This window comes from Alosa sapidissima, chromosome 20 (genome assembly GCF_018492685.1).
Source record: "Alosa sapidissima isolate fAloSap1 chromosome 20, fAloSap1.pri, whole genome shotgun sequence".
Classification (NCBI taxonomy): Eukaryota; Metazoa; Chordata; class Actinopteri; order Clupeiformes; family Clupeidae; genus Alosa; species Alosa sapidissima.
The window spans coordinates 13,373,069-13,394,626 of NC_055976.1; the positions used below are offsets into that span (position 1 = coordinate 13,373,069).

A 21,558-nucleotide genomic window follows, 5' to 3' on the forward strand; every position below is an offset into this window, starting at 1 on the left:
CACGTGGAATGATACCATCAAGGATCACTTTCAGAGCGGGTGATATTGTGAGAGGCTTTCCTTATCATTGGTCAGTATGGGTGGTCATATCACGATAGATATAGTTATAGTTGTAGTTGTCTTGTCCTGTCATTGTAGTTGTCTTGTATTGTTATCGGTGGACAGCGTGGACCAGGGGTGTCAAACTCATAATAGGCAGTGGGCTGGATTTTTTGGAACAAGACTTCCTGGAGGCTGTCACAATCATGGTCATTATCATTTTTCTGCATGGGTATCAGAGTGTTGTTTGGTGATACTCCTTATGAGCAAACAAGTACACATTATGTACTGTTGCCATATACTGCTCTTTCTCTCTTGAAATGCCATACTTCCATTTCAGTTTTTTATAGAGATATTATCATAGAAGAAATATTTCTTATTAAACATTGTTGAAATCAACTGGATGTGAATATCTTTTTTTCTAATTTTCCCTTCCTACCCAAAACATCGGGGGGCATGATCCTATGGCCTTATGTTGGACACCCCTGGTGTGGACTTTCATATCATTATAGTTGTCTTTATCTTTGGCAGCTTGGACGTTCATATCGTTATAGTTATCCCTAGTTATCGTTGGTTGTGGTTGTTGTTATTATTATTGTTGCAGTTTATCTTAATAGTTGTCATTAGCAAAGTGGCCTTAACATCATATCCTAACTGCACGCGGTGCGAGCAAATGTTAGCGACAAAATCAATTTGATTACAAAAAATGAACGTTTTGAGCTGAACTTCTGTCGGGCGCTAGCCAGACCTTCATAAATGTACAATTGGGAGTGGGTCTGGAAAAGGTTCATTGACTTCAACAAGGTTCCCGACTTCCAGCAGTGAAATTAAACTTAAATTGGTGCATTAAACTCTTACCAAATTGAAATACAAGTCCATGCCGGATTAGCGATTGCATTTGCATGCCTGTGTTTTAGGGACATAGGAAATGGGCTTCAATGGCGTCTTGGTCAGACTGACCTGCAGAGCAAATCCCAAATTTGCTGAAAGGTCTGTGGGTATTCCCAGGCTAGTCGGACTTGTATTTTTTTTCTGTCGCTCACATTGCTCTGTTAACGAGAAATAGGACAAATATGACTGTTTAAAGGGACACCAGGCAAGCCTGATGCTTTTTCTCTACGAAACTCCCCCTCGCTCGGTCTGAAGCTCTTTTCCTTTTCTTTGCATCTTCCGTCAAGGGTTTTCGCTGCTTCTTCGCCGGCTCTGCCATTATACACACGTTTGCAACAATCGCTAGCGTTTCGTTAGCCTGCCTCTGTGCTGTGGATGCAGGATGGAAACTGAAACTGCTTCGGTCGCCGGGTACGATACACTGAACTTGCAAGCGGGATATTCTTCCTACAGGCAGTAGGGGCGGGTGAGAGAGTCTTCATTCGCCCTGTAATGAGTCATTTAACCATATACCGACTTACGAAGATGAGTAATTAACACGAAAACGTTGCCTGGTGTCCCTTTAATGAATGTGGACAGAGGGCAGTCAGTGCTCGTCAGTTGCAGTTGCTGCAGTTAGGACACGCTGTAAGAAGAGAGGCCTTCACTCCCACTCTGTCTCTCTGCAGGGGGAGTCTAGTGAACATGTTACAGGAGAGAATGAGGGCTGTAATGAAGATGAGGTGGAGTCGACAGGATGAAGGGAGGATGGGAGCAAGGGTCAACAAAGATAGATGGAATTGGGAAGCACAACACACACAAACATACACAGACACACACATAAACACACGCACACACACACACACGCACGCACACACACACACACACACGCACACGCACACGCACACAATAGGGAGCAAGGTTTTTGTACGTCTTAATAGTTGACAGAAGTTGTGAGTGCACAGACACTCCATCTTGCTCTGCTCTAGATTTGCTCAAGATTGACTCAGTAAGGTCTGTTCTTGCAGACACACGAGGGCACACCCATTAGGAGCTCTCTGGAAGCTGTGATGACCATTAGACACACACCGGAAAACATACAGCCCAGTCTGAATCACAGTGAAGAACTATTGAATTGACACAGATGGGGATGATTTCACTATGACCTCAGTGCTATGGGCCTGTTGAAAAGATGCAAACCATTTGTGCTATCTATGTAAAAATGATAGGCCCATAACAGTGATATCAAACCAAGACATACAAATGACTTCTGTAGATGATTGATGTGCAGAAAGACAGAGAAAGTTTGTGTGTGTGTGTGTTTGTTTGTGTTGTCAAACAAAGTTTTTTGGTTTTTAAAGAGAGCTAGATTAAAATGTCTTACTGCTACTGCATGTTCTTTGGATGCAGTAGAACGGTGGCTAACGTGTTTACTCAATGAGAAAAGTCTCAAAAAGACTTAAGGGAATTAATAAGTTCATTTTCAGACATATGTAGGAAGTTTTCGTTTTGGAGAACGGAGAGAGAGATCCTGTGCTCTCAAATGTGTTAAACCACTTCTAAAAAAAACAAAAACACGCTGCATGGTGCGTGGCCACATCTTTTGCCATTAGAAAAACAAAGCCCAACAACCATATAGCATGCAGCATTTTGTTGAACAGTTTAAGTGGTTTCATGACTAACCGATGGCTCGTGTAGAAAAAAAACATTTGAGGATCAGGTTTTGTAAATACATTTTGGGAGTAAGAGAAATTGTCAGGGCAAAGACACCTTACACGATTTAATGACACGATGGAAACAAATCCGAGAGATAATTAATGGACAAAACAGTAAAGTATCCTGTACCAGACAAATGGGTGAAATATGAAAGGAAATGATGAAATGAAAAAAGAGAAGCCTTAATACCACTGTCCAACTTCAGAAGCCGACCTGAACACTTGCTTTCACATAACTAACAGTCTCTCAATGTTATGCATGTCACCTTTGCTACTGTATGTAAAGCAGGTGTAACCCAGTTGATTATGAACACAGGTGCAGCTGTTCAGTTTTTTTTACGGACTGAGCAAACACTGTAACTTAGTGTAGAAACTTAGCAGAGAGGGTTCAGCTGTGACCTGCTGATCTGAGCTCTAGCTCCTCTCTCACTTGCATTTCCCCTTAGGAACCAATAAACTATGAGCTATGAAAAAAAGATGCAAAACAGTAGCGTGTAACTGATACAACCACCTCGTCAAAAAAAGAAGAAAGTACTGGTAAATAAAATGGTGTGTTGATGTTGACTCATGGCTTCACCCATCAGCTGGACAAAGGCAACCTTTCATCTGCAGCAGGTTGAGTAAGCATGCGCCTACATAGCCAAATTCACACTGCATGGCTAGAGGTTACACAGCGTGTGCAGCAAGGGTACATGATGGTGTGTGTGTGTGGTGTGTTTGTGCGTGTGAGAGAGAGAGAGGGTATGGTGTGTGTATAGCCTGGCGTGTTATGGTGCGTGTAGCCTGGAACAAGACCCAACTCTTAACACTCTTGCCGTTTGTCTTCTCTTGTGCTCCTCAGAGACTGATCCGTTTTCCTCAAGCTGCCTTTAGAAGAAGAGGAGGAAGAAGAAGCCCACACACGTGACTACTGCTTCTATGACCATCCACCATCATGAATAACAGCATGGACAAGTACCACGTTTCCTCGCACCTCAGGCAAAGACGACGGGTCTGCCACGGGACGCCACCGAGCCAATCGTCACTCTGACCAGGTCTGGACAGAAGAAGAGACACAGTTGTTCATAGCAACTTGGAAGAAAAATCAAATAAAAATAATTAACAAACAAAAAAAAAAACAACAACATTCATTCAAATCAACCTCCGGGAGTCCTAGCGCTCCTCGGCGACAGGAATATGGATGGCGGTGCCAACGTGTCGTGTTGGAGTCAAACCGAAGTGGATGCCCTGAAGCGGTATGAGCACCAGACCTACGCCATCATCTACTCCATAATCCTGCTGCCGGGGCTGATCGGCAACGTGCTGGCGCTCTGGGTCTTCCACATGTACGTCAAGGAGACCAAGAAGGCGGTCATCTTTATGATCAACTTGGCAGTGGCAGACCTGCTGCAGGTGCTTTCGCTGCCGCTGCGCATCTACTACTACCTGAACGACAGCTGGCCGTTTGGTCGCGGCCTCTGCATGTTCTGCTTCTACCTGAAGTACGTCAACATGTACGCCAGCATCTTCTTCCTGGTGTGCATCAGCGTGCGCCGGTGCATGATGGTCCTGCATCCGCTCCAGTACACCTCGTGCCGCCGCCGGCTGGACCGGAGCCTGTGCGCCGCCGGTTGGCTCTTCGTGTGCTTCTGCTGCCTGCCGTTCCCTCTGCTGCGCCTCGGGGGGGACGTGGGCGACCAGGCGGACAAGTGCTTCGCCGAGCTGCCGCTGGTGCCGATGTCGGCGGTGGCGGGGCTGTCGCTGATGGTGGGCGCCGAGCTGCTGGGCTTCCTGGTGCCGCTCGGCGTGGTGGGCACGTGCACGCTGCTGACGGCGGGGAACCTGCGGGAGGACGGCGGGCGGCGGCGGCGCATGCCGCAGGACGGCGGCGAGAAGCGCCGGGCGCTGCGCATGGTGCTGAGCTGCGCCGGCGTCTTCCTGCTCTGCTTCCTGCCCTACCACGTCACCTTCCCGCTGCACTACGTGGCCAAGGCGCGCTGGGACTCGGTCAGCTGCGGGTTCCGTGCCACCGTCATGCGCTGTCACCCCGTCACGCTCTGCCTGGCCAGCCTCAACTGCTGCCTGGACCCCGTCATGTACTACTTCACCACCGAGGAGTTCCGCCGCCGGCTGTCGCGCCCTGAGCTCACAGAGAGCCTGCAGCTCCAGCGACGGCTCTCCTGCATCACTACCGAGGACAAGGCCCTCACCTCCGAACCACTCTGACCGACAACAGGCCGTGGGGTTGCAACACCACCGCAATCAACGGTCTGACCTCTGAACTAAGCCTCTGAACAACTGAGCAACATGGAGTTGCAGAGCTCAGTAACAGTTGTTACAAGTTCAAAAGGAAGGATGGCACCCAGGCAAACATTAGGCCTTTAAGCTCTAGCCTTGACCTTTAACCTCCAGTGAGCCATGGAGTTGTAACACCACCATGGTCAAGGGTCCTGGCTTCCTGTCAAGGCCTCTGGCTTGGGGAGGTGTGAAAGTGCAAAGTGCAAAGACGCCGAAAAAACAATCATGCTATAACTCCACAGGAAGAATGGCACCCAGGCAAACTGTCAGCCCTTCAGTCTGGCAGGAGATGCTAAGATTTTGCTCCATAGTGTATCACCTGAGCCATAAAGCATGACGGAGCTCACCTCTGGACCCTGATGTCAGGGCTTTAGGAGGAGCTGAGGAATGCCCCCATCAGCGCAAGTGGGTATTGATGGTGGAATGGTAGAGTGGTGCTTAAGAAGCAGGGCGAGAGAGGCCCCACGCAATGTTGCGTGAGAGGATGTGGTGATGGGGGAAGGGTGGACTGAAGTAACACTCTTTGCAGAGAAAGGTTATCAGAGGACAGACTCACGCAAGGGGAGATCTGAGAAAGGAACCGAAGAAGAATGACATGACCAAAGAAACTCTGGTCTGCGGAACGTCGACAGTAGTGGAGGAAACAAGAATGCCTTTACTGCTAAACACTGTGAAAAGTCTTCACAGTGCTATTGGAGACATTTTGAAAATGTGAGAGCGGCGAGCGATTAGTGCCACAGTAGAAGCACCTGAATTAAATTAATTCAATATACTGTGATAGAACACAGAGCCACTGTGGAGGAGCAAAGTGGACCAAAGCAGGTTGTGTGGATGAGAATGTTGCTTTTGCAGTGCGTGTGTCTGTGCGTGAACTCCCTACAGTGGGGAAGTTGAGGAGCGGTACACAAAAATCAGGAAATGTTGAGTTCAGTTTAGTCTTTCCAAGAACACGTGCACATGTGACAGGACAGGACCAAATATACCGAAACTAATTTTATCAAGAAGTCAATGACCAAAGAGTCAGGGAAAAAATATCACATGCAGTATGTGTGTGTGTGTGTGTGTGTGTCTGTGTGTATGTGTGTGTGTGTGTGTGATGAGTCAATTAATAGAGCTGTATGCTATTGGCCATAATGAAGGCACATTAAATCATCTATTTTTCTACATTGTACTAGGAACTGACTGTCATTTGTTCTGTCTAGTGTTGGATTCTGTTAGAAAATGGAGAAGTCACCCTGACTGCTAACACCTCCGGCTTCCATTACTTACTCAAATCAATGATTTATATACAGTAATTTCCTGTGTATTACCCACATTCTGTATAAGTCGCAGGACAGTGTTTTATGCAAGTTAAAAGAAACAAAACCATATTAATGCCATATTAACTGCTCTCATGTATTAACCTCGTAGCTGAAGAAATTTCGAAAAATCAAGCCGCGGCTAATAGTTGGGAAATTACGGTAATGTTTATTTTTAAAACATACATACATCTGAGGATTATATGCACAAAGAATAATAGCAAAAATTATGAGGTCAATTTGGATTTGTTGTTAACTTCGGTAGTAGTATCAACAAAAAACCTTTGTTTTTTACACAGAGAGAGGAGAGCCTCACGTGATATCCTGTGTCAGTCTGTGTGAGGAAAGTGGGGTAGGCAGGTGTTGCAATCTCCAGCTAGTAAGGCGCAGGCATCGGCAGCGTTAGTTAGGCTATGCGGGGGAGAGCGAGGCGAAGTGAAGCGCTCTAGTTTCAACTGAAGCACAAGTTCCACTGAGGCGGTGGGTGGTGGGTGGTTGGGGTGATATACTAAATAGGTTAAAGGACACACGCAGATATAAAGAGAAGCAAGCAGAAACTGCCCCATATACATGATACTCTCTCTCTCTTTCTCTGTAGTACAAATGACTGCACATTCTAACAGGAAGTGGAAAGCCACTTCATGTTCTAGCAGGCCGTTGGCAAAACCAGCAACTGTTTATCTTCCCATTTGTAGACTGAGCATCATGGGACTGTACCTGTTGTGTACAGAAGTAGGAAATTACTAATCAAGGTTACAGGTTTAAACACACACGTTCTCTCTCTCTCTCTTACACACACACACACACACACACACACACACACACATACACACACACATACAATTCCATTAAGGTCAATAAAGTATCCATGTAAATCATTTTCTGAAATGAACGAGAACATAAAGTAGGCTACTGGATACTCAGTGATTGCATTGTGTTGTGCAAAGCTGTTACACAAGTCTACACAGGAAACAGCACCAGAATAGGAGATTTCCTATTCTTTACCCAGTGCAGGTGCAACAGAAATGACTAAACCAACCATTTTAAAATGCAATGACAAGACAAACACCAATGATTTACTGTACTTTGACTAAGACCATGTTTCTCAACACCAAGACCTGTTCAGACTGTAGCCATCCCATATTTAACAGTAATATGAGCAAGAAGAGCCTTCCTTCAGCTTTAACTCTACTCTTAAAGCAGCACTATAGCGTTTTCTAATGAGGAGACACAGCGCTCCAAAAATCTGCCATAGAAACACATGGGGTTAGTTTGTAACGCCAATATGGCAGTTGTCTACACATATCCCGCCCCTTCCGTGGCCAAAAGTCGACGTGTGAATCGTATAATCATGTGTGTTGTGTGAATACATCGTACCAATCATGCCTGGAGTGAGGTTGGTGTCTTGAAGCCTTGTGCATGCGCAGCTCTGTCCGAAATAGATGCCCAATAAGTGCCCAAAGTGCATTGCAATATGGCCACCGCGTGGAGGGACTTGCTGAAAGGACTTTGCTGAAATCTATTCTCTTGCTTTAAGGGTATAGTCATCGTTATTGTTCACTCCTGTGGAAATTCATATTTGGCCACAAACATATACTGTAGCACACACAAACAAGACTACGCAGCAAGTTGGTAAGTGCATTCAGCTAAGACCCTAAGTCACTTTGGATAAAAGTGTCTGCTAAATGAATACAAATATCACCATCCTTACTTATGCTGCAAACTTAACCTACATTGGGTATTCTAACTAAGCCTGCTTAGCTTCAGTAATTCAGCAAAGTCAGGTGGCTAAAAACAAAAGGTGAAAGGCATATATGATTCTAACTGTTTCACTGAATTGCATTATTTATGCACACTCAATTCAAAATGAGAAATTCTTGAATTGTGTGCATGTGTGCGTGTTAGTGTTTGTGTGTGTGTGTGTGTGTGTGTGTGTGTGTGTGTGTGCGTGCATGTGCTTGTGGGTGTGCCTGTGTGTGTGTGCATGTGCATGCATGCGTACATATGTCTACTGTGTGTGTATGTGTCATAAGTATGATTACTGTGAATGTACGTGTGCGTGTGAATATCTGCTTATGCACATGTGTGCATATGGAATGGGTTAACATGACCCCTGAAGGCAAACATACGCAAAAAATTGGTCATCCTAGGCTCTACGGTTCTCAAGATATTCACAGAAAACTCTGTTGGTGTACGGTCACTAAATGTACACATAAATTAATTTATTGTATGGCTCCCATGAACGAAAGTCCACGAAACTTGGAAAGCATTCAGTCATAATGATCCTACACTTTCAATTTCTTGCAGTTTTGACCATGTCAGCCAGAGATATTGTGATTACAACACCTACTTTTTTACTTTTTCGTTTTTAACTAGGTGGCGCTATACATGAAATGAGTGGTTATGGAATAAATTGACATGGCCCCTTAAGATCAACATACAAAAAAAAGGTGGTCCTCCTAAACCCTATGGTTCTCGAGATATTCACAGAAAATGTCCGCCCTACCCTCCTTTCGGGGGTCCAATCCAGCGGGGGGGCTACAGATCAAAACGAAAAACAATGGTTCCATGCTATCCTTGTGGGGTTACATGCCCACCAAGTTTCGTACACCCCGGTCTTTCAGTGTCCCGGGAATCCTTGACAGAAAATTGGCCATGCGAAAAAGAAAAAAAAATCTGTCTAAACCTATATGACCGCCGCTTCGCTGCGCGGTCCTAAACCTAATTTTAAAAATGTCTGTCCCCTGATTCTTTTGCTATGTATAAGCCACTGGGGCCCCTGAGCACAGACATGAAAAGGGCCCACCTCTGCAAGAAAAAAATTATGTAGACTTACAAATACATAACCATCAACAGATTTAAAGCATCTTGCTGTGAAAAAAATGCCAAATACAAAGCATGATTATCACACATAGTGTGACCTGTGTTATTTGACTGAGGGGCCCCATTCAGATATCAGGGGTGAATAACATAACCCATAGTATTGAGGGGCCCTATTAAGTCATAATCACATAACATTACCCGTGTTATTTGACTAAGGGGCCCTATTCAGATATCAGGGGTGGTAAACATAGTGACTTCACGTAAAGTGTGTGTGTGTGTTACAACAAAAAAACATTTTTTCCCAGTGAAAACATCTTCACTCACGTCACTTCATGTGGAAATAAGAAGTGGGAAACTGGGGGAAGATTTTGCTACCCGAGTTGCCCAGTTGTGGGCTCATCATCACTTTTGTCGTCACGTTGTACTTCATTTGTAGTCCATGTGGACTTTCATGTCCAACAATTTTCATGTGAACTTGGGAATTTGCCGTTTGTCACTTGAAAGCTGCATATCCTTCTTTCAGAAGCATCTTACACCATATCTTTGAGCAAATACAGTTGTTTATTTAAGATTAGTAAGCGTATGTTTTAACCTTTGTTGTGGCATCTATGCTTTTGACACATTCCGACGGCAAAGCACACGAACACTCGCAGTGGGAAAAACCACGCAATCACGGGGCGGCCCCTGATATTCCCAGGTGGCATGAATGGACCATTACACTCAACGATTTGGTTGACGGGAGCGCAACACGACTCCAATACAACTTCCATGATTTCCGTCCGACTTTGGAAATTTAGTCGCCGACTGTGAAATCACACGAAAATCATACAATGTAAGGCCGGCTTAAGTGGTATTCCTCTTAATAGGAGCCCTATGGCTTTATTCACCCTGCAAAGCCACGTGGCTCTTCTATTAAGAGATTTATCACTTCCTCAGTTAACATGGCTTATCACTTAGAATGGAATGCTCAAAAATGCTAAAAATGAACCCGAAATGGTCAGAAGGGTTTAAGGATCATGACACATGCCCAAAATGTACAATCCTTACTCTATAGAACCAAGATCTTAGCATATGTGGCGAAATTCTGAGATATGGCCATAGACTTCAATGGAACAATGGTCGCTGCTTCTGCATAAAGGGGGGTTTTGATCTATGTTCTTGGAATTATCCTTCAGGTCTTAAGCAGGTTATGTTCGAGATATCACATCAGAACAAAAAGATACTATCTATTATCCAAACAGTTTTTTTTCTCCCTTTTAACTGAAACTTTCTTCCTGTGGACATTGGGATTGGGATTGGGATTAACACTGATTTAAATGGCATAAGAAAAAAATCTAACCCCTTAATTGAATCAAACCCAACTGTGCAACAGATCTGATCATCCATTAATGATAGGGCAGTTGTCCATCTAAGTGTGTCCAGCTAATCAAACGTGTCATTGAGGACTTCCATCCTGTCTAGAGGATGAATACATGCATGAGGCAAGACTGAGAATACTGCATTCAAGCCAAGACACACAAGCCCTATGACTCACCGCAGATAAGTAGTTCAGGAGCAATCGGTTTCTTAAACACGCATGCAAAACAGTTAGACTCGCCCACCAGCTTTTTTTTAACATGTGAAAATTCTCTTTGCGAGGGAAATGAGAACAGGGGCACTTCCGAGAGAGAGAGCGAGAGCGAGAGAGAGGGAGAGGGAGAGGGAGAGGGAGAGGGAGAGGGAGAGGGAGAGGGAGAGAGAGAGAGGGAGGGAGAGGGAGAGGGAGAGAGAGAGAGAGAGAGAGAGAGAGAGAGAATCATGACACGCCACTGCTTACATAAAGAAATTAATCTTTATTTTAACCACAACACAAAAAAAAAGAAGGAAAAAAAAAACAACAGATCTTACAAAGTGAAATTTTGTCAGTTGGGTTCACAGACCTCCCGTCATCATCTTTAAAATGCTGAGGGCTATGCAGAGCGTAAGCGAATAAAAAACACAGTGACTTTTTCATCCCTTCATCCGCCCCACTGTGTATTACGCCTCCTGATTGTCCTGCTGGGAACACAGTCGTAACAACACCTCTCTCCACACACCTCAAAATTTACTTCATCCCAAAATGGAGGAGATTTTGACAACAAGACTCAGAGAAAGCTAAAGTAACAGCAAAAAACACAATTGGCGCCTGTCTTGGTTACACAAGGGGTAGAAAAAAAAAAAAAAAACTCATACACACAATAAATGACAACAGCAGTTAACATCTAAAACACAGCTGTATCTACAGCAGTTAGAGGCCTTTCGTCACAGAAACCTGCTTGCATCAACCCAAATGTGGCATACCACAGGCTCCCTGGACAAGCCTCCTACTTCCTTTCTATGTGCAAACTACAGATAAAGGCCCTGACAGAAACTTTGTAACTTCAGTTCCTACCACAGCTCCAGATCCCTTTACCCAAATTGTGACCTACCACCTAAAAACGTTAACAGGGGAATTTCACTAGTGGAACATTTGCTAATCTTCCAATGAATTGGTTGGTGGGTTTAGCGTCCTTCATTATAATTTTACTCATCGAGTTTGTTTTAACTTTGGTCCACGTGAGGAGACTTGCTGCATCCTTTAGCTGAAGGGTGAGCAACAAGGAGGGGAATCGCAAGCGTGCTTATGCACAGCGCCCAGAGGTACTGCAGATACACAGTCCTCTGTGTTTGTGTGTGTGTTTGTGTGTGTGTGTTTCTGCCATCTTTGAGAAGCATCTTAGCCCAGTGGTGTTCGGTAGAACCTCATTCATGCAGAACGATTTGAAGACCAAGGCGGGGTAGATGGCCCGCCAAGTCTACAAAGCTTCTAGAAGCACCTGCCTGGGTCGGTCTACTGGGGCGGCCTACACCGTGTACGTGCATGTGTGGGCATCAAAAGTGAAATCAGTCAAAAGTGAAATCAGTCAAATGCCACGGTTTACATACAGATGCTCATCTCCTACCAATCAGACATGGCAAAGTAATTCTGCTTGACCTACTTCCTGCTCACCAAATTGGGCCCCGATTTTCTCAGTCGTGTTATAATAAATGTCTGTACATGCTGTTAGCTGCACAGCTCCAGCATAACAGTATAGATACTATCCCATGGGAACAATACTTTACATCTCAGGGCTCCCCCGCCCCCCTCACACCAACAATTTCCCATTGTGATGCGGGGAGCACCTCAGTGCACTACCTCACATTGGCCACTAGAGGGTGCTGGTGGACACAGCCTTGGCGGCCTTCTTGTGCTCACAACGCATAAATGAGTCGCTCCTCTCTCTAAACAAGTCTAAAAAAAAACAAGCACTACCTAACACAAGCGCTAACACGCACGGCATGCACTGTTGTCAAGTAAAGGAGAAATGTTAAGGACTGTCATCTTGGAAACATACACAAAAAACTAAATGAACAACAAAACAAGAGCAACAAGTGATAATCACAAACATGAGCGGACTTAAATACATATATCATAAAGGGAAAAAGTATTCTCCTCCAACAAAGCGACAGTGCTATCCCAATAGGGTTAGTAGAATACACACACAGTTTTACTTATTTTACTTTGTTTTAAATAAAGATGCTCTTGCGGTGATGGTATACACAGAGCTATATGCACAGAGTTTGAGATCAGCAGCAAAAGTTAGGGGTTAGTTCTAAGGGGCTTAAAGCGAAAGCACGGTCATTTAGTTACATACAGTAGCAACTGGGGAGTAAAGAGGGAAGTGATCAACTATGGGGCTGTTTTTTTTAAATATATATTGTCGCTTTTGTTGGCGTCATTAAATAGACACTTCTCACTACTATGCAAAAACGGCGAATAGGAGAGAGAGTCAAGAGGATTTGCAGTTTGCTGTATGTACACAAAAATGAGAACAAAGAGTGAGCTGACCGATTCTGGCCTTGTCAGAGGTCACAGCAGCCACACTCCTCATCCCAGCCACCCCCTCACATTCCCACACCCCCCCCCCCCCCCCACCCCCAACCCCTTTCCCAAACACCAGGGCCACTGAGAGGGGTGGGGGAGAGAGGGGTGGGGGGTAATTGCAGTCACCCCTCCCCTCCTCCACTACCCCCTCCTGCAGGCGTGTCCACCGCTTCAGTCATGGCAGATCTTGGTGACGGTCACAAACTTGTTCTCAAAGTGGCGAATGGTGCGACAGTTCTCCACCGACCGTTTCTGGATGCCTGCAAGAGCAACACACACACACACACACACACACACACACACGAGAAATGCTGAGCAACTGCCAACCATACAACTCCACGGGCACTGATTAACAAATACCATTAATTAATTAACAAATTACCATAATTAACAAATCTGCATCTCTTTCTGCATTTCTATGTAGAATGCGTGTGAAAAAGTGATGACACAAGACTATGGTCTGTTAGTCAACTGTTGCCAACTGAATTCAACCACACGTCTTGCACACATGCGGTGGTATGGTGTATTAGCTTTCGTGTGTGTTTTCTAATTTGATTGCTGTTGGAACTGAGTGGACAGTTTTGCAACAGCATGTGGTAAATATGGACAGATAACAGATTTTGCAATAGCAACTGTTAAAAATTAAAAGATATCTTCCACTAGTGCTGCGGTTAAAGGGGTGGTTCAGGATTTTGGACATAGGACCTCATTTCCAAGTTAGCAAGTGTGATATTTATCAGTGGACACCGTTTTCAACACGCTTCATCCAGTCCTTCTAGTTCGCAGAGTTCGCAGGTGCTAGGCTAGCGTAAGTCATCAGTATGTGTTAGCCTGCCACTAAAAACAGTCTTACCCACTCCACAGTACACCCGAGGCAAATAAATTATAATCGCCAAGGGTTATGGGTGGCTGAATTTGAGCGTGAGAAGGACAACGCTTGCATGTTGCGTTGTGCGACTGATCATAAGATTGCCGGTTACAGAAAACAGCTTCCTTGTTTGTTGTCCACACAGATAAGCTCTGATGTGGTGATGGAGGAAGATAACTTCAGGTTGATGACACAGCTCAAAATGATCTGCGTGCGATTCTACATGACGCATGTCTGCTTTCGTCTCCCTGGTGACAGGAAGAGCGCGGGCTTACCGTAGATCTCAGAGCGGCGCTGCATGCGGTAGGTCTCCTTGCCGTCGCACAGGCGGTAGATGTAGACACCCAGGTCAGTGAGGTCATCGATGCGCTCCGTCACCACCAGGTCCTCGTGCACCAGGTAGGTCTTGTAGGAGCCGGCCTGCACAACACACCACAAAAAAACCCATCACTTGACACTCAAGACTCTTTAGACTGCTCAACACAAAACAAAACAAGCACAGTCAGGTGACTGTGTGGAGCATACCCTCACCCCTGTCATCCAATGTCATAGAGCTAAAGTGAAACTAAATTCCAGCATCTGCATTCTGAACTGGATCCAGATGGTCATGTAGGAGGACCGACATATGATGACCCTCTGCCTTGTATAAAAATTTAAAGTAGATCAGACCAGTTAAGGTCTACGAGCAGACATAAGCACACACACACACACACACACACACACACACACAGATGGATCCAATAAATCCTTCAAGCCCCCTACTAGAGGGAAAGGGCAATGACATCACAGAGACTTTTCAACATGTAGCAGATACTCTTAAAGGGAAACTTGGCAGGATTTCCCCCTCTGCTGGAGAAATTGTGCATTATGCCATTTCAAACTGTGGGAAAAGGTAACGTTAAAGCACATGGATTTGTTTACAAGCTAGCGAACGGTTAGCATAAGTTTGGCAGAACTATGTGGATGTTACAAGGTAAGAAACACGATTTAAAACGAGTTTCTTGTTTCTCACTTTACTTTCCGGGACGGTAGTCTCAATGTTGCAAGGTTGGTTTTCTGCCTGGGGACGCTAGACGCAGCGGGGAAAGTCACCATTTTCACCGGAACAGGTCATTTAACCATCCAAATTATTTCTAAACGGGTTTATTACATTGAAATAGTTGCCAAGTTCCCCTTTAAGGCTGTGCTCCTCTAGAACCTCCGAGACAGACCCCCATCAGCTTCTGTGCCAGCAACATTGCTCAGTAATGTCAGCCAGTACACTAGAACAGCACACATAAGATGGCAACGGGACATTAGCACGGAAGCACATTAGCAGGGAAGAGTGATGAGTACAATGCTTCAATCAATGCTACTTTTCAAACATTTTTACTAATGCTCCTTCATGTTTTTATTTACTGTTATTCTTTGCGTTTGCTTATGTAAACCACATTGAATTACCCCTGTGTACGAAATGTGCTCTATAAATAAACTTGCCTTGCCTTCAAGCATGGAGTCTTTAACTTCATACTCTACTACCAGCTGATACTCAATGAAAGTTCACAAAACAAACAAACAAAGAATAAATAAAACTGAACAAACCCTTTCTGAAAAGAATCCAGTGTCATTTATTATCACACCGTGGCATTAATGAAGCTTTACTTCTTGTGTGTGCATGCATAGATTTGACATACTAAACTTTGTGGTAATATGCTATTAAAGGGGAAATCCAGCTGCACTCTGGGGGCATGAACATGGGGGCTCAGGAACATGCCCCCAGAGTGTAGCGCTGTAGCTGCCTGGCTACTTTAGCTGTTGGTGCAGCAACTCGAGCTAGGTACAACTTATTTTTTTCGTACCGACAGTACTCGGTAACCTAGAGAAACGGAGATCTATGTGAAAAATCGCCGGATGTCCCCTTTAAGGCTGCTAGTACACAATATTCTCTCATCAAGGGGCATAAATGTAGTCATCCCTGGGTTTAGTTTCATTCAGGCGTCTGTCAGGGCAGCTGTGCCACTCACCATCAGCTGCATGAAGAGGTCCAGGAGATCCTGAGGCGGCATGACGACGGAGGTGTTGAGCGGGATGATGTAACAGGTGCGCAGGGTCAGATCCAGGTACGCTGTCAGCTTCTGCTCAAAGAGAACCAACACCTCATCATCCAGGCTCACTCCTCTCCCACAAACAAATCAAATCTTATCGCTATGCTATTTACTTATGGATAAATAGATAGATAGATAGATAGATAGATAGATAGATACTTTATTGATCCCCAAGGGGAAATTCAAGGGAGAATACTTGATAAAACAGGAGCATCAGTGACTCCATTTTATTTCTAGGCTGCATCATGAGATGAGCGCAGATGCAAAACAAAACTGATCACACTGTCTGTACACACTGATTCAGATCTGACACCGGAACAAAACCCACACACAGGCATTTACAGGGAAGGTGCAATAAGTGAATTACCATTAGGGTGTGGTGAGGAGTAAAGACAATATTGTGGCGTCAGCTACAGTTTGTAGGAGTGCAGACAGACACTTCAATTTGCAGGGCACACTGCAGAAGCCTTGTGCACAAAACTGCAGGCAAGTCAGCAGTGCGTGGTGGTGGAGAAGGCAAACCATAAACAATTCTTCCAGTTCACACCACCATTTGAACACCCACGGCAACATTCCTCCTGGGGCCATTTTATATCTCTTAAAACGACAGCAGACTTTGGGTAACAGCTTCGAGGGAAAAAAAAAAAAAACTGATAAGCTGTCTTTCAGGGCCACCACCGTATGATATATTCAAATACTGTTAACTATAATTACTAAAGTTAACTATCAATTCTGTCCTCAACCCTCTCCTCTGCCACCCACACACATACAAAAGTTGTGTTTGCTGACACTGGAATTTGCAATTCCGGTTTGTCAGTTAGATTGCACAATGCTCCATTTGGCCTACTTTGAACACACTGGTCCCTAGTTGGCCTTGTTCTTTTCTTGAGGTTCCCCCTTACCCGCTGGAAGTCATGCAGGATGTAAGCTGGGTCCCCATCGCTGAAGTGGGGTGTGGTGACATTGATGGTGGCCACGTTATCACGGATCTCCACCTCCTCATCAATGCGGGGCAGGTAGTAGGGCTCACGGATGTCTTCGTTGTCCATCTCGGTGAAGTGCATGGCTCCATGGTACAGCTTCTGGCCATTGAGATAGGGAAGGTGGGCACAGTTAGGCCAGATATACATATTTAACTTTTTTTTTTCAAACACCTTTAAATGACTAGAAGAAAAAGTGACAAAGGAAGGCCAGAACTGATTAGCTGAAAAAGTTTGTAATAAATCATACCTTAATACTCTGTTATACACAGGCTGGAGACAGGCTGATTAAAGTGAATTTTGAGAAATGCAACTAAGGAATAACGAATGGTCCAGCTAAATAAAACTGAGGGGGCTTATACATGTTTAGTAGCGGAAATAAAAGTGCATCTTTCCGCGTCATTACCTTTGGGGTAAAGTAACGGTACACACAGGCTCCACCAACGATGAGACCGGTCAGGATGAACGCAAGACCGAGCAGGGTGAGTAGGCAGCGGCCTGTGGAGCTCTCATGACGGTACACCGAAGCAGTCTCTGGATCCTTTCCGGGGACAATAAAAAAAAGGGGAAGGGTTGGAATTAGGGAAATTTGGCCACCCACAAACAAGGAACAATGAACAGAATACGAAAATGAACTAGATCAAAATAGAACTAGTGCAATACGTCATCCTGGAAAGTTCGGTAAACAAATTATATTATTTGTCTATTCAACAACTATCTAACAAAACCAATAATGCAGTGAGCATAAGTTGTAAATAGATACCACACATAAGTCTATCAGCCTAGCATGGCATTCATAGAATGGTTAATGTAACGTTAAACGTTAACTTACATCCTAGCTCAAGCTATGAGTTAATCACCCCATCCATATATATATATATATATATATATATATATACGTCGACGCCACAATTGTGAAATCTTAGAATTCATTTAGCTAGTTTTGTGCAAACAAACGTTAGCATACCAATTTTACTTTGTGTCTAATGCGCTTACATGATGTTACATAAACTGGGGAGATTTAGCTGCGGATCATGTGGCTGGCTACAATCCTAAGGGCCTTCAGCTAATGTTAGCTGGCTAGTCGGCTAACTTCACGACATTAGCATTGGCCAGAGCATGCATGCAGGGCTAACTGGCCAGCAACGGGCTACTTCACTTTAGACACGGACAAAAACCATGCAATACTTACTTTGTCGTTGACAAGGACATCCTTTCCCAGCGCCTTCTGCGCCAAAGCTGAGTTAAAGGCGATCTTCACCATGTTTCACCAGTGATAAAAATGTAGCTCGCTAAAATTTCCAAAACAAATGCCTGTCCTTCCAGCTGTAAGTTGACTGGAGGATGAGTGACGCACTTTGTTTGGTATCCGACATGGACCGCGCTGGATTTCCTGTCACGTGACTTCAGATAGGCGTGCGGTGAAGCAGGTGTAGCCCGGAGAGAGCCGAAAATAAACATCCAACGGTATGTTTTTGTAGGTTAATGTCAACAGATTTGCCTACTTTATATTCCTGGCGATGAACATCGTGTAGGCCTACTCCTAAATGCAATGCGTAAATTCAAGCATGCAAAACGTGTAGTCCTCGTACAAAAGAAGGGATTATTTTAAAATAATGACAAGTGCCTGGAATATTTACTCTTTTGACAAAGACTACAACTGATTTCAAATAGCCTACAATGGGTTAATGGATAAATGCGACGCAAATATTATAAATTCATGAATGAATTTGGCGCCGCTGTGTGGCTACAATGAATACAACAAGGCTGCTATGAACTCTGAACTTTCTTAAGTATCGAAAAAGATATCAGATACATTTTACAGTCTTACATAGCCCCAAAACTAAACAAATGGTAACACCACTCTGGGAGAAATGTCCAGCCAAAGCTTCAGTAACGCCAGCCTTTCCCAAAACGCCCTCGGCAGTTTGCTTCAACTTCAGCAGGAAAACTTGGGACCCTATAATACACTGTATTGGCTTCCATATGTTGCCTCTCATTAAAGTCAGTGCACACTGCCTCTCTCTCTCTCTCTCTCTCTCTCTCTCTCTCTCTCTCTCTCTCTCTCTCTCTCTCTCTCTCTCTCTCTCTCTCTCTCACACACACACACAGAGTTGTCACCCCCCCCCTCCCTCCCTTTCTTTTCAGCAGCAGATCTGTGAAGGCAGGCCCCTGTGGAAATAGCCCTACCACACTGGGAGTTTTTTGCGGCCGTCACCAAGCCAACTCTGTGGTGAAATGAGACCGAACATGATGAAGATTTTCCCCTTTTTAAATCTGATTGAGTGCCTCTCTGTTCCCAGAATAATGTAAAGGGATCTGCTGGCCTCCACTCCCCTCCGTTTCCTGTGGGAGCTGCGCCGAGGGAAGGCTGTGCCCATAAAACAGTCCTAAACTCTTAGACATTGATATGAAGTTACTGCTAGGTTCAAGGTGGTCTGCTGGTTTGACTTCACTGACTCCACCGAAGGTAAATAAACAACTTGCCTAGTGCCTCGCCGTTTTATTTCATTTTTTTCCCTTTCAGTTCCAAAAAAGAAACCTGGTGGGATGGCTATGTTCCAGAACCTTCTACTGTACATTCACCATCCCATCTTTTCACACAGTCGCCCCTTTTGGCTTTGACGTTTCCTAAGTTTAACAGGCAAATTGTTACCGGTAATCACTCCTGGCTTGTAAATAAACAGCACAGTTGATTTGTACCGGCCCGTCGGGGCCCTGCTCTCCCAGAGCGTCCGCATCCATCGCCGACAGGCCTAAGTGGTCCTGAAAGCTTGTGTATGGGCTCATCTTACGATTTGTTTGAACTCTATAATCCTGCTTACATACACAGACAGAGGAAGGATTAACAAGCAGTTACGGTGAACAGCCTGAAAAAAATTAATGAGGTACAGAGAGAGAGAGAGAGAGAGAGAGAGACATGAGGGGTGAGAGAGGGAGGGATATATTTAGAAAGAGGATGGGTGAGAGAGAGAGGAAAGAGTTAGAGAGATGGGGGGTGAGAAAAGAGAGAGAGAGAATTAAGACAATAGCCATGGTACATAGCACCTTATCATCTCTTCTACAGTGCACGGACAAATCCTGGCTCCCTCCGTGGCTATGTCAGCAGTGATAATGTTGAGTGGGCCACGAGGCCTCATCGTTCCCAGCCGGGGGGACCTCGAGTAATCTGTGGGTTTTGATGCTTGATTTAGTTTTCCATGGAGTTAATTAGCGCCAGCTTAAACTCTCTGCCACTCTGGTTTACAGCTCAAACTGAGAAAATGCACTGTGTTTGTTTATGTTTGGCCCACTCTCTCTCTCTCTCTCTCTCTCTTTCTCTCTCTCACTCTCTCTCTCTCACACACACACACTCTAGCACTCCCTCTGCCTCAGCCACTCTATTGCTCTCTGTCTCCCCCACTGCTTTTTCTTTGTCTTTCTGTTTAACGAGAATGACTGTATGCCACCAATGGCGAAACTCTACACCCTCCGGAGCTGGCGTTCTCTGGCAACACAGCAAGAATGAACGCTGGCTAAACACTGTCTGGAAATGTCTTTTTTCATTGTGGTTTGCACCAAACACATACATTCATACATACACACGCTCTCTCTCTCTTTCTCTCTCTCTCTCACACACTCACACACACACACACACACACACACACACAGAAAGACACATGCTCACACACACTCTCTCTCTAGCCTACACAAACACACACAGACACACTGTTATAAGCGTTATGCCTCATGATCCCTCCTCAGTGAAAAAGTCCCCTTCTTTACCCAGCGTGTGTGTGAAACCCTGCACGAGTGGTGTCAGGGCCGCGAACGTCCTCTGTCGCCGCCTGTCCCTACACACACATCTGCCCTGCGCTCACCAAACTGTCTCACACACACACCCACACAGTCACACTCAGACACACATACATATGCTTAAACCCATGCATACACACTTTCATGCACATGTACACACTCACACATAGACACATACACACAAACCACAAGTGACAAATGACTCTGTCATGGTAGAAGTACAATCCAGGAACTACACAGCAACAAAGGCATGCATAAATGCACGTACACACAGACATACACTCTCTCTCTCTTTCTCTCTTCTTTCTCTCTCTCTCTCTCTCTCTCTCTCTCTCTCTCTCTCTCTCTCACACACACACATACAAAGAGTATACCAGACCAAATGACCAGAAGTTCCAAAGACTCCTCCAATGGTTCCATGTATGATGTAAGGATTGTGTGTGTGTGTGTCTGTGTGACAGAGAGGTATTAAAATAAAGCGGATGATGTCATCGAAGTATGCCGAGACCAAAGCTCGCCTCAGCTTGGCCTCTGACGGGTCATGTGTATTTCAGACATGTCTGTTTTCTTCTCATCTTTTCGTTTTATCTTCTCTCCTTTGTGTTCCTGTGTCTGTCCATCCTTCATGTCGCCATGTGCTCCTTTTGCCTCTGACATAGGGGCTTTTCATAAGATGTTGCTGCACATCTGTGTGTGTGTGTGTGTGTGTAATTGCTGTGGAAATTTGATAATTTCATCCTTAAGGAGGGTGCCACCGATGTCAGGAAAAGCTTGAATTTTGGCAAACTGGAATAAATTAATCTTGATTAAACTGCCTTTAAACTTTTCTCTCTCTAGTCCACCGCTGCTGACCCCAATAGCACACACACACACAACCCTGCACACAC

At 44.9% G+C, this 21,558-nt stretch overlaps 2 protein-coding genes across 2 annotated transcripts in view; one reads left to right on the plus strand and one right to left on the minus strand.

The window, feature by feature from the left end:
* Positions 1-6,072, plus strand: part of gpr174 (G protein-coupled receptor 174) — a 12,313-nt gene extending 6,241 nt beyond the window's left edge. Inside the window, exon 2 of the mRNA XM_042074628.1 lies at positions 3,466-6,072. Within this exon, the coding sequence (XP_041930562.1) occupies positions 3,801-4,829 (1,029 nt within the window). The 5' untranslated portion in view covers positions 3,466-3,800 and the 3' untranslated portion in view covers positions 4,830-6,072. The remainder of the gene's footprint in view (positions 1-3,465) is intronic.
* Positions 6,073-10,839: 4,767 nt separating this feature from the next.
* LOC121693946 (integral membrane protein 2A-like) lies at positions 10,840-18,248 on the minus strand. The gene is made up of 6 exons (XM_042073820.1): positions 18,069-18,248; positions 17,283-17,417; positions 16,799-16,978; positions 15,816-15,926; positions 14,088-14,232; positions 10,840-13,204 (listed from the first exon to the last, which is right to left on the minus strand). The coding sequence occupies exons 1-6, from the start codon at positions 18,138-18,140 to the stop codon at positions 13,116-13,118; spliced, it is 732 nt and encodes a 243-aa protein (XP_041929754.1). The 5' UTR covers positions 18,141-18,248; the 3' UTR covers positions 10,840-13,115.
* Positions 18,249-21,558: the final 3,310 nt, after the last annotated feature.

Excerpts from the sequence above, each read along its gene's own strand:
- LOC121693946 (XM_042073820.1), bottom strand. The coding sequence starts at position 18,140 with ATGGTGAAGATCGCCTTTAACTCAGCTTTGGCGCAGAAGGCGCTGGGA. Across the intron at positions 16,979-17,282 it reads ACCGTTACTTTACCCCAAAG|AAGCTGTACCATGGAGCCAT; the intron begins GTAATGACGCGG and ends CTCAATGGCCAG. Across the intron at positions 13,205-14,087 it reads GCGCCGCTCTGAGATCTACG|GCATCCAGAAACGGTCGGTG; the intron begins GTAAGCCCGCGC and ends TTGCTCTTGCAG.